Genomic DNA, 13,706 nt, shown 5'->3' with positions numbered 1-13,706 from the left:
AAATAAATAAAAAAAACCACGAAAAGACACAATGCAGAGACAAAAGACACAATGACGAAAATGAACAAAAGACACCATTATAACTAAAAAAGACACAATATATCACAAAATATGACACAATAACGAACAAAATATAACACAATGTTGAGTGATATAATACAATATCAAGAAAAAAAAACACGATGTAAAGAATAAAAAAAGACACAATCAATAACGAAAACACAAAACACAATTATAAACAAAAAGACACAACGATCTTTTTGCCTCAACATTTTTTTTCTTTTTATTTTTTTAAGAATAAGACGGTGGAAACATTTTTGTGTTTTTACTTTTTTTGTTTTTTTATTAAATTTTGAGTTATGATTTTTTATTTAATTTTTTTTTAATTCTTTTTGTGTGGGTATAAGTTCTTCTCATCATACTCATTTTTGTCTTCCTTTGTGAATAACTTAACCCTATAATATAAATGATAATGATGACCATATTAATAAATATATAATATATATTTATTCTTACAAGAGCGACATGACATACATTACCATGTGTAATCCGAAGTTATTGAGACAACGCATTACCATGTGCATTTCTCAGTTCTGTCCCACTTCGAAATCTTGTAACAAATGATCATTTGTAAAGCTAGAAAAAATATGCATGCCAACTATATGCATGCGTATCTTCTCTAGTGATCATTAAGGAAGTCTCGACGAGCTTACCACATACAAAGATGAAGTTATAGACATCTAAACAAAAACGAATATCCAATTCTTCGGTTACCATCAATAGGTTTATATTGGTTGTCTCTCTCTCTTGCCATAAATCCATATTCACTTCTTTTTACATTAATCCACTAGTAATCAAAAGTTTATTTCAAATTCCGTAACAATAATGACTGACCTTGTATATTTAAACAGGGTCCTACTAGAGACACACTATTATACGTCTCATATAACCTCTAGTATAACTCTATACGGGACGTATAGGTCCCCATATATGCCCCCATATAGGATTATATGGGACGTATAGGAGAGTGTAGGGTGTCTCTAGAACAGCCCATTTAAATATTATGCTATCACATGATTGATTCCCCTTAATCACGTGCGCACATGATCAAAACCATTTATAATAATTAATACTTGACTAATCAAACTTTTAAGAAAAATTGGTTTTAAATAATCCTATATATGTCCTATTGGTAAATGACAGACTCAATTTTATTCTTGGCTAGCAGCGGAACTAAAGGTGTATTTTTTACCAATGGTTCGTGACTAACGGAGTTAACCCTTCGTTTGTCTAATGCTTACATGGCACACCTAATTATCAATAAGCATCTATGTGGCAGCCTAATTACGTGGTAATAATCATCTGTTCATTTGTTTCTTTTTAATAAAATTAGCTTTAACTAATCCCGACCATGGCATATCGGCAAGTAGCAGTCCCAGCTAATGGTATATTTTTGTACAACGGTCCCCAAGCATACCAAATAAGCAACAAACTAATGGTATTACTATTCGTAGACCATCAGAAGAAAATACACCTTTAATTATGATTGTCACCAGTCAAGTATGAAGTTGAGACTGTTATTTGCTAATATGATATAGTTGAGATTATTTCCAAACATTAATTATATATATGCCACATGCTATGCATGGTTAATTATCATATTTGATATATTATCTTGTAGCTAGCTATGATTCTCTAATACAAACATTTATAATAATAATAATACTTGAACGACCAAATTTGTCTTTTCCAAAAATGCATGTATCATGCGAGTTGGCAGGCATGCTTTATGCCTAACATGTTTAAAAATTATCAAATGAGCAGCATATATATTAGCAGACGATGCTGCATTGCAACAACCTGCAATTGAAAACAGTCGGTCACAAATGGGCATCGAAAACGGCTTAACATTGAAGAAGAAATGGAGATTCAGGCCGAACACAGAGATGAATATGGGACAGGATATAACGATTAGAGGCGTCCGGTATATGCTCATGTCGAAACTCAACAAATCCGACACCAGACCTGTCATCCCTCTCGGCCATGGCGACCCTTCTGCTTTCCCTTGCTTTCGTACTACCCAAATTGCGGAAGATGCTTTAGTTGACTCTATTCGTTCAGGCAACTTGAATGGTTATGGTCCTACAGTCGGTATCCTCCCGGCACGAAGGTATACATTGTAAACTTGTGCTCGTTTATATGCTTGCAAGTGTTTGTTTTTGGTTAACAAGCTTAGGTTGCTCACTTTTAACTAGGGGTGTCCAAAATACTCGAACCTGATTAAACTTACCCAACCCGAACCCAAATAAGCTAATTTGGGTCAGGTTAAATGGGTTCAAAAAGTATTAATCAGGTTAACCCGAATTGTTAATAGGGTCGGGATTCAGGTCATTTTTGAAAAAATATCAGGTTAACACGAATAACCCGATTAGTGGTGATGGTTGGTGAAATAAGCACTAAGAAGTTAATGCTGGAAGTTCTATAGAGAAATTAATTATTCTTGTTTCTTTCAATAAACTGTCCGTGAACCATTCAATGAGAAGTTTGTTTATGTTCGTTCATTTAATAAACAAGCGAATATCATGAACACATGTTTTATTCGTTCATTTATGTTGGTGAGCGTTCATTTATGTTCATGAATTACATATTAATAGATACTTATTAAATATTATTTATATTTTACAGATTATATCACCCAAATATGTTTTATATTTATTTAAGATAGATCATTTGATTTTAACATCTTCTACATTTTCTTACAACAGCAACTTACACAGTCTCTTTAGTCTTTAACTCTATATCTAGATCGATTACATTTTTGCTGTCAATCTACCAAGCATTATTCAAATTCAAGCATTGGTACCGCTACGCCAAAAGTCGATTGATTTTAACATCTAACAATACTTGAGCTTAAGCTCTTTTTGTTAGTTTGAAAGAAAATGAATTTATTTTGACGCTAAAAAGACTTTATTAGCTACATAACTTCATTTTAAAAAAAAAATCACCTTGCATGATTACTCTTTAGTTACATATAATTAAAATCATGGGAAAATGATTGATGTCTTAATATCCAAATTTGCATTCTATTACAGGGCTGTGGCAGAATACCTTTCTCAAGATCTTCCAACTGAGTTATCAGCAGAGGATGTGTTCTTAACAGTCGGTTGCGCACAAGCAATTCAAACCATATTAACCGTGCTCGCCAGTCCCAAAGCAAACATTCTGCTCCCAAGACCTGGGTTTCCATACTATGAAGCTGTTGCCAGCTCATGCAATTTGGAAGTCCATCATTTTGACCTTCTTCCGGAGAAAGATTGGGAAGTTGACCTTGATGCAGTCGAAGCTCTTGCAGACGAAAATACAGTTGCCGTGGTTATAATTAACCCTGGAAATCCTTGTGGAAACATTTTCACACACCAACATCTAGAAAAGGTACGTGTGTTATTGTTTATTTTGTTTTCTTTTCTTTTGAATGTCACACAAAGTTTATTTTTAATAAATACAAAACCGTAAATATTAGAGTTTTTTTGATATTCTTATTGTCATCTAAGCCTCCGTGTCGAATGTAAGATGACACGGAGACTTTGATGGCCACAAAATGATGTTTTAGTGACATATATATAGCAAAACATGATTAATTTTTATGTAGCAAAAGAAAAAAAAGTAGTTGGTTTCCCAATTTTGAAATAATGTGATAGTTGCTATATATAGTCTAGTAAATAGTAATCAACCCTTTTGCAATAAAAGTTTATAGGTAGTCATAAAACTTGATTAATTAATTATTACCATTTTAAAAGTGTGCTTCTTTTTATTATAAGGTTGCCAATACTGCCAAGAAACTTGGGATATTAGTCATTTCTGATGAAGTTTATGACCATCTTGCTTTTGGAGAAAACCCTTTTGTTCCAATGGGAACCTTTGGGTCAATTGCACCTGTTGTTACACTTGGCTCCATATCAAAAAGGTGGATCGTTCCCGGTTGGCGGCTCGGATGGCTCGCAATAAATGATCCTAATGGCGTCCTTAAGGAACACGGGGTGGTTCTCTCGGTTTCTCACTTGTGTGTGTGTGTGTGTGTGTAGAACAAACTTATACATCCATCACGCTAACTTGCTTTTATTTTCAGATTATTGATTGCATTACCGGACACCTCAGTTTAGCATGTGATCCTCCAACGTTTATTCAGGTTTCTTACTAGTAACGCATAATTTGATAAAGAACTCACCTGTAAATATTAACGGTTTTCGTATACACTCTATTAGTAAGTACAAAAAAACTATGTGAACATGACACTTTTGTATGCATATATCTATATGCACTAGATGTTGAATAATCTAAACTAGGTGTTCATCATGCTTTCCTTTCTATATACATGATCTTTACTCTTTAGTTTGGTTAATGTGTTTGCAGGGAGCGATTCCTGATATACTCGGGAAAACCAAAGAGGATTTCTTTCTAAAAATCATAAACATGATAAAAGAATGTGCAAATATTTGTTATGAGGAACTTGCAGAGGTCCCTGGTGTAATTTGCCCAAGCAAACCCAAAGGATCAATGTTTGTTATGGTAAGGACATAGATGCACAAATCCATTTAATGATTTTGGATAAGTTATGTCATAAAGTATAAGGTCCTTTTCGTAAAAAAATTTCCTTAGAGTTATGTGATGACACACATCTTTTTGTATGTGATTTCTAACAGGTGCATAGTTACAAATTATAGTTCGAGTTACTTTTAATGGGAAAAAAAGATCCTTTAAAGTTTATTGAATCTTTGATCATCATGTTAAAAGCTAAAAATTAAACCAAGTCAAACCATAAAAATTAAGGCCTTTTAAATTGGGACCCAAGCCTCTTATACATTTTATTTACAAGGTCGTTTCTGGGTGGTTAGTTTATTAAATTGTGCTAAGAAGACTTTGGTTATGTTTGAAAGGTGAAACTAGATCTATCAGTGTTTGCGGACATTAAGGATGATGTGGACTTTTGTCTCAAACTTGCCAAAGAGGAATCAGTTATAATTCTACCAGGTAAGATTAAAATTTAAAATTGAAATGCATTTGGTTAAAACAATTTTTTTTTAAATGGGTAGTTTTTAAATCCTCATGATTGATGAGGGGTCTTTTGGGTCGTCACGCGTCGTGAGTGCTGCGACATCTCCATATAATATTATAAAGTTTACTTTTTCATTTTTATTTTAAGTTTCATATAACGGATTGAATTTAGTTATTCTTTAGTATTCCTTCCGTCCCATTAGAAGTGTCATGGTTTGAAAAACACAAAGTTTAAGGTGAATTGAATGATTACTTTTTTTTGCATATCAAATGACTATAATGTCCTTGGAAATTGGGTCCACCAATATTGTTTATTCACAGTTTAACACTAGTTTTGTGTGATTATGAGTAAATTTGGAAATTGGCTAATAAAATTTGAAAGTAAACATTTGTAATGGGACAAATAAAAAAGAAAATATGGACACTTCTAATGAGATGGAGGAAGTAACATGTAATATCTAATATTTTTGCTTCAGGTATAACTGTAGGGCTCAAAAACTGGTTAAGGATAACATTTGCTATTGAGCCGTCAACTCTCGAAGATGGCATCAAGAGGCTTAAAGCTTTTTGCGAAAGACGCTCCAAGACAGCATAAATTAAAGCATCAAATGCTTCAATCACATCACATGATCTCTCACTAGGTGTTAAAAGTCCAATTCATGATGTTAGTTATGTTTGTTTTGTTGTAGCTGTAAAACTGAGTTGACCACATTTAAAGAATTTAAATATGTGGCATCAACTTTTGATCCCTTGTATTTATTCCTTTCTAATAAACTGGTATTGGAGCCTATTAAGCCTCAACTTGTAATAGTTTCCAGTGTTGCTCTTTCGAATAATAAACAACTATTTATTCTCGACTAGGATGTTTCCCGATGAAAAAGCGTCGCCGCCTTGTCAATTTCAAACCCTTGGTCGGAACAGGCCTAAGCGGTCGCCCATCCCCACTTATAATTTTTATGGTTTTACTTAATCGCCTCGTTAAACATAAAACACAACCCAAATCTACCAAAAAATCAGAATTAGCAGAATGACACCAAATACCACTAATTCAACCAAGTTCAGATTATTCACAAATCAGTTAGAAATTGGCTGCACAGAAATAAAAGACCGAGTTTGCATCATATATCAAAACACAATACAAACTCGACTTGGTATCTCTATACAGATAATAACTCGACAACAAGGCCAGACAGCTACAAGTTCAAGAAAAACATGGTACAGTCCTACGAAACTTTTAAGAAATCACATAATCTCAACGACAGCACGGCCGACAATGCTTCCACGGTTGAGATCATCATATGCTTGTCCTGCCTCCTCAAACTTGCATTTTCTTGAAACTGCTGCATCAAGGTTGAATATGCCACTTTCTGCAAGCTTCACCAGTTTTGGAAGATCATGGCGGGCCCGACCTCCATACGAGCCCATTACTTTTATCTGTTTAATACAATAACATTGTAAGTGTACAATCATAAGTTTCAAGGATGGAGGTTATTTTTGTAATTTCAACAGTAAGGACAAGTGAAGGGGTGTGCATGAAATCAAGAAAACCAATCCGTAACCAAAATAACCAAACGCAAACAAAAATTGACGATTTGTTTTACGTTTTTGTCAAAACCGAGCTCCGGTTTTGCGTATAATTAGAACTGGAAAAACTGAAAGAAACTGAATTTGTGGTTTTTCACTTTTAATTTTAATTTATTTGTTAGAATTTAATAAATAGTGTTATTCAAATATATTAGTCCAGATAGATAATAATCAATTAACGACTAATTAACAAAATGATTTAGACCCAAATTCATTATTTTAGGTCAACTTCTTGTCAGCCCAAAAATTTCAAGCCCAGATGGTAAAACTGAGAAAAAGTTTCCAAACCAAAAACCGGAACCAAAAGTTTCTTTAAAAACACGGTGTTGAAAAACGGGTTGGCTTATGAAGCCATTTTTTCTTTAAACCGGTGAGGAAAATACATTTGACCCAAAAAAGCTATGCTGACCGAAAGGCATTCTATAAAAGCATATGTGAATAAATAAATGATAATAAACATTATTAACATTGGAAATATACGAGTTGTGTGCCTTGTATCGCATACCTGTCTACGGACCAAATGGTTAATATCGATTTCACCTTTGGCACCGGAGAGTGTAAGCCCGATCATAACGGCCTTTCCACCATCTCTTACACTTTGTACACACTGCAAAAATGTTTTAGGGTTTCCCAATGCTTCAACACATGTATCAACGCCCATCCCTCCAGTTATTTCCTGTCCAAAAATACCTCAATATTCACTAATGTTACAAGTGAGCCTATTCATGGGTTGGACTTGTCGGCTTTGGCCCAATTCACAGCCCATGAATAGGCTCAATGGCAACAAATTAAAAATAAAAATAAAATAAAAGACGGGTATATGTACTTTGATCTTTGCAACTGCATCTTCGGATCGAGCATTAACAACATGAGTGGCTCCAAGCAATTTGGCTTTCTTGAGTCTGTCATCTTGTATGTCTACAGCAATAATCTCGGATGCACCAAACGCACGTGCTATTTGCAAGCAACTGCAATATTTATCTAGTTATAATCTCATCATAATAATAATGTCACTGCAATAAAAAAGTAACTAGATGCAATGTGCAATATATTAGTTGGTTTACGTAAAATAACCTAGGGGTGGCGACTTCCGACAAGACACGGAATTTTTCAGGTTTTGGGTTTTCATATACTCATATCTAATGTGTTTGTTAAACAAGTCATGCCCCGCTTGATCTGTTTAACCCATTTAATCAAGCAGGTCATTTTCAGGTTGACATGCTTATAGCCTGTTTAAGTAAACGGGTCGACCTGATAACCTGTGTAATTAAACAGGTCTAACCATCGACACGTTTAATTAAACAGGTTACCCGCCAACCCGTTTACAACCTAGTTAATCCATTTATGACAGCTCGACAATCCTATTAGCATGTTTACAACTTTGCTACAACCCATTAACCCGTTGAACTTGTTTGGATGAATGGGTTGAATGGTTGTGTTTAGGTTGGTCTATTTTGCCTGTTTAATTAAACGAGTCGTGTTCAGGTTGACCCGTTTAATTGAAGAGGTCAGCCCGTTTATGACCCATTTAACCCGTTTATTACAACTCGCCAATCCGTTTAACACAGTTACAACTTGACACGACTGGGTTAAACAGGTCAGCCCGTTTATTACAACTCGCCAATCCATTAACTCATTTGACTTGTTTAGATAGATGGGTTAAACAGGCCGTGTTCAGGTTACAGGATATTAAGTGGGCCGGGGATTATTGCAGATGTTTATTTATGTCTTAACCCAACCAGTTTCAAATTCACAGTCAGCTTGCACTAAAGAGCGTTATCGAATTGCATTTTAAAAATTCATTAACTTATTTATTACAACTTCCAACACTATTTTATTAGAATTTCTATTTTTTAACATCACATAATCACTTTCAAATGGCAAATCCGGAAAATCATATAACTAAATGATTTTAATATCAATGATTCAAAAGAGTTAAGTGTCATTTTAGTACCTGTGGTTTGTCCAATTACGTAACTTTAGTACCGTCTTTGAATTTATTGCAAATGGCTTCCTCGCTTTTCTAAAAATTGCAATTTTAGTACTTTTTTCTAACCTAAGTTAGGGGTAAATTAGTAATTTTGATTATTTATTTATTTTCTCTTTTAGCTAAGTGCCATTTTCATACCTGTGGTTTGTTCAATTACGCAACTTTAGTACATTTTTTTGAATTTGTTGCAACTAGATACTTTGATTAGTTTTGGATAGACAGGCAAACCAAGAGAGGCATTACATATTACAATTAAAATATCATCTCTAATCCTAAATGAACAGACCAACCCCCATCCCCGCGCTCATTGATCCTTCAAACCCTAACCATTGTTCATCTTCAAGTTCAATGAATTACGATATATTGTTTTGTCCATGTGATTCGTCAACCGTCATTCATCTACAAGTTCAATTGATGTTATACTAAGAGGTGCGAAGTTGTGTGATTGTTATTTGGCTTGATCCTTCGATGTGTTAAAGAGCTACTGTTATCATACCAGAAATTTTGAAAAAAAAAATCAATGCACATAAAAAAATGCAAGAAAAATGGCTAACATGAACTCGGATCTTAAGCTACTAGAAGTAAATTGGCAATAAAGAACAAAATGCTAAAAAATATGTTATACATTTTATGGTTGTTTTTCATCTTCTATCATGTATTTAGTTGTCTTTTAATTGTAATATGTAATGTCTCTTTTGGTTTGTCTATCTATCCAAAACTAATAAAAGTATCACGTTGCAATAAATTCAAAAAAAGGTACTAAAGTTGACCACAAGTATGAAAATGACACTTAGCTCAAAAAGAGAAAATAAATAAAATAATCGAAATTACTAATTTACCCTTGACTTAATGGAAAAAATAGACGGGGTTAGAAAAAAGTACTAAAATTGCAAGTTTTAGAAAAACGAGGTAGCCATTTGCAATAAATTCAAAGACGGTACTAAAGTTGCATAATTGGACAAACCACATGTACTAAAATGGCACTTAACTCAATTCAAAATTATGGCTAGCGATATTGAAAATGGCACTTAACTCAATTCAAAATTATGGCTAGCGATATTGAAATATCTTATCTTCTCACCTTGAACCAACACCGCCGACACCTATAACAGCAACAGCATCACCGGGACGAACCTGGGCTGCGTGGGCCATAGCACCATATGCAGTAAAAACCGCACAACCAATGATAGCCGACTCGGAATAAGGCAACGAATGAGGTAAAACAGCCACCCCGTGCGCGGGCACAACTGCATATTCAGCCATCCCGCCCATACTATACATATACACCGGTTTTCCTACAAAATATCATATTCGACATTATATAATAAGCCAATGCCAAATGAGTTAGGGTGCTAAACAGGTCGTGTTATCAGATCCAAACCGACCCGAACCCGACAATTGTGTCAAGCACATGAAACTGAACACTATGCGCATATTCGCGGACCCGAAGTTTTATTATTTATTATTGTTTTCGCATATCAATACCTTTTATTTACATAATACATATTTGTTTCAAAAAAGGTATGTCTAACTCTTAACTCTTAAACACGTGAACCTGAACATGATACGCATATTCGCAGACCCGTTTGAGCCAAAAGTTTTATTATTTATATTGTTTTCACACATCAATACTTTTATTACATAATACAGATTTGTTTAAAAAAATTACATCTTAACTCTTAACCATAAGATCTTATGTCAGATTCCATTTTAGATGTAAATTTGGTATAAGATACCCAACCAATTTAACTTATTACATTAAACACATTTAAGAAATAAAAAACAAATGGGTTAAACAGGTCAACCCGCGAGCCCCCCAGGTTGACACGAGCACACCCGTTTAGCTATGCAGGTTCACAGGTTTGACCCGAATCTGTGAACTTCGTGTTTGGTTCGTTTCGTGTTTTTGTGTTGTGTAAGAAATTCACACCCCTAAATGAATGATAATAATAATAATGAAAAGCACGAAGAAAACAAAATTTAAAAAAAAGCAATTCAGTTTCAAGTTCAACTTCAAATGGAGCATTTGAATGTGTTATAATCGGTTTTTGCTGCACGCTGCAATGGAAACTGATTATTTAATAAAAATTAAGATTACATATTTATGGTCCTTTTTTAAAACCAAGTTGTCTTTTCTCATAATACTATCGGAAATATACCACTGCCACGAAGAAAAAGCCGAGTTTCCCCATCATAAAGTGTCCCTTTTGCACGATTATAAGCAAAGAACGCTTCACATAAATCATCTTGGCCCTGTTTACCAATATTAATAAAATATATAATGTTTGTTATTCAAATACATATAATCTCATTATAGATGGATATCAGTTAAAACTTGTCACCTTTGTGCAAAAGAAACAGTTACCGCAAGGCATAATAAACGCACCAACAACACGAGATCCAACAGGAAGTCTGCAAAATAATATTATGCATCATATAAACATATTCAAGAAAAATATTATACATATCAAAACGAAAAAAAAAACAAAAAAAAAAACTAACAAACCTTTCAACTATTTTAGTATCGGTTAAAGGCCCGTGTTCAACGACCTCACCCGTGATCTCATGGCCCACAACGCATGGGCTCGGGAACGGGAGCTCGCCTTTGATCACATGAAGATCAGAATGGCAAACACCACAAGCTGCAAAATGCAAATTGTCATATGATAGTATATTTTAACTATAAGATGTAATAGATTAAAGTATATTAAATTATTAAATTTAAATTAAGCAAGAAATGGAGCGAGATGTACAAAAAGCTATTTTTCATAACAAGTACATAATAATTAAAATATAAAACACACCACATGTAGTTAATACATCAAGCAGGACACAATATGTAAAGTATATAGTTTATCATATGAGAAATCATTGCTGTAAAAATCAGAGTTAGTCGGCGACTAGTTTCTAATCTGTGGCTTGCCGAATTGATTTCATGTAATCAGTAGTCAGTCAAAGCCGGTCCAAGTCAGTGAAAAATGTTCAAATTTCCGTCAAAAATTTGAAAATTATACTTATATTGAAAAACTACATGTAAAACTCCAACCCGATTAATACCTATTTTCTACTAGTCTGTACCCCACCGCCTGACTAGTACCTAGCAAGTTCTAAAACACTGTGAGAAATCCACCTTTAATAAGAAAAAAGAGTTCGAAGACAGTTTTTGAAAGGTTGAACTGTATTAAGCAGTGTTGAAGAACAAATTAGTCGCTAGTCGGGCACTAGGATAGGAACTAGCGATTGCTATTAGTCGAATTGGAATATATATTTAATTTTGAGTTATACATATATACACCAAATGTTAAATATAAAGCTTCTAATTTTGACAGATTTTGACAGTCTGAATTACAACCATGATATTAAGATACAAGTATAAATGCATGAAGTACAAGTCTACAGCATCTTAAAACAATTTGATTATTATTATTATTATTATTAGACTATTTTAGAATAAATAAATAATCAATTTTAAGGATAGCTGCTTATCCATAATCAGAATAGTCCATCCTTGGTCAGAATCATCATTCCCAAACACCATCTCTGCATGCAGACTTCGGGGGTGTTTGGAATTGCTTATTTATAACAAAAAGTTATACATGAATTTTCCCCAAATCATCAAATTAGGGCAACAAATAATAATAAAAATAATACCTTTGGTTTTGATGAGAACTTCGTTGACTTTAGGTCTAGGCATTTCAAAATCCTCAAAAGTCAAAGGCTTATTAGGCTCCCAAAAGACGGCTCCACGCATGTACGATGGGCCACCGTTAACATGATACCCAGATGAATTCGAAACCAATGATCTGCTCCATTGGTTGTTAGAAGAAGATGTGGTTGATCGACGAGAGGTGGTGATGAGAGTTCGGAGTAATCTGTTGTATCGATTGAAACCCATGATGATCGGACCAATGATGGGTGCTGCTGGTCTAGTACTACGAGTTGGTAGGTGGTAGGATTATTAAGGATGATGATTGATGACTCGTCTTCCTAGTTATCCGAATCAATGACGTATCTTTTTTAATTCAATGTCATTTTTGTTGTCGGGATTTTCATTCATCGATATTAAACAAAGTCTATGTGTTGAGATAACTTCTTTTTTCTTTTTTCTAATTCACGTCGGGATATCAATGTCCTTATTCATTTTCATGTTTCACTTCTCAAGAAATAGCGTCAAAAACATGTATTTGAGCGGCTTTTGAATATGAAATCTTAACGAATTCAAACCTTACGTCATTAAACTGAAAAGGCATTGCATTTTGACATACAAACTATATAGTTTCATTTCCTCTTATTGTTTTATATTAACAATTTCATATATCTCAATCTACAATATTAAAATAGTTGCTAGTCCATGCGTTGTTGCATGGAGTTTGTATATGTAGAGTGAAAGAATAATTGTGCCCAGGATTTTGTGTGACCATATTAAAATTTGGGTGATCATATTAAAAATTTGTAAGGTTTTTTTTACATGACATAATAGAACTTGATGACTATCATATTAAAAAGTTGTGGTTTATGGCAGTGACGGATCTAGAACCAAATATCAAGAGTAATGCTAAAAAAAAATTTTCACCGTCTTTGATACAATGTAAACTAAACAAAAATAGAAACACGATGATAAATAAATTTAAACACATGGGCTGTATAGTTCTCCCTTTCGGTTTTTAAAAACTTGAAATCGAGCCATCACATCCTATTCTTTTACTTTATCAAGCGTTTATCTTTCGACCGCACAAATTAAGGCATTTTTTCAAATACTCATCACCCATTCAATTGCGCAAATCCGTCTTGATAAGCTTCATTTTTAGAAAAACATCGTTCAACAGTTGTGGTTGCAACCGGTAAAACCAGCGCTAACTTCAATATACGATAAACCAAAGGAAAAGAGGCATGTTTTCTAGTTTCCACCATTACACGAGCAAGGCCACACATTCCACCCAATTGCAAATTTATCATCTTTTTTTAAAGTGTGATAAAAGGTCATACGATCACCCGAAATACATCATATTTCTTCATTACTAAAGTCATTCGGGTACATATCAGAAAATGCCACTATCTTCGATATGCCAAACTTAGAAAA

General features: G+C 33.9%; 1 protein-coding gene and 1 pseudogene across 1 annotated transcript; one reads left to right on the top strand and one right to left on the bottom strand.

Annotated features, from left to right (window-relative positions):
• Positions 1-1,842: 1,842 nt before the first annotated feature.
• LOC143547850 (tyrosine aminotransferase-like) lies at positions 1,843-5,684 on the top strand (annotated as a pseudogene).
• A 369-nt stretch (positions 5,685-6,053) lies between these two features.
• Positions 6,054-12,521, bottom strand: LOC143547849 (uncharacterized). Its single transcript, XM_077039164.1, has 8 exons — positions 12,278-12,521; positions 11,133-11,268; positions 10,969-11,038; positions 10,786-10,879; positions 9,708-9,921; positions 7,463-7,604; positions 7,142-7,312; positions 6,054-6,486 (listed from the first exon to the last, which is right to left on the bottom strand). Exons 1-8 carry the CDS (start codon positions 12,519-12,521, stop codon positions 6,295-6,297), a joined length of 1,263 nt encoding a protein of 420 aa, XP_076895279.1. The 3' UTR covers positions 6,054-6,294.
• Between the last annotated feature and the right edge of the window lie 1,185 nt (positions 12,522-13,706).

Source organism: Bidens hawaiensis, unplaced genomic scaffold (assembly GCF_021521415.1).
Source record: "Bidens hawaiensis isolate Kalapana, Puna unplaced genomic scaffold, B.hawaiensis_p1.1 tig00014841_1, whole genome shotgun sequence".
NCBI classification, from domain to species: Eukaryota; Viridiplantae; Streptophyta; class Magnoliopsida; order Asterales; family Asteraceae; genus Bidens; species Bidens hawaiensis.
Note: the sequence above shows the minus strand (reverse complement) of the source record. Positions and strands in the feature narration are given on the sequence as shown.

Bases quoted from the DNA above. Each gene is read 5' to 3' on its own strand.
- LOC143547849 (XM_077039164.1), bottom strand. From the start codon at position 12,521: ATGGGTTTCAATCGATACAACAGATTACTCCGAACTCTCATCACCACC. The intron at 10,880-10,968 runs GTGACAAGTTTT...ATTGGTAAACAG, and splicing joins ACTGTTTCTTTTGCACAAAG to GGCCAAGATGATTTATGTGA. The intron at 7,313-7,462 runs GTACATATACCC...ATTTTTGGACAG, and splicing joins ATGCAGTTGCAAAGATCAAA to GAAATAACTGGAGGGATGGG.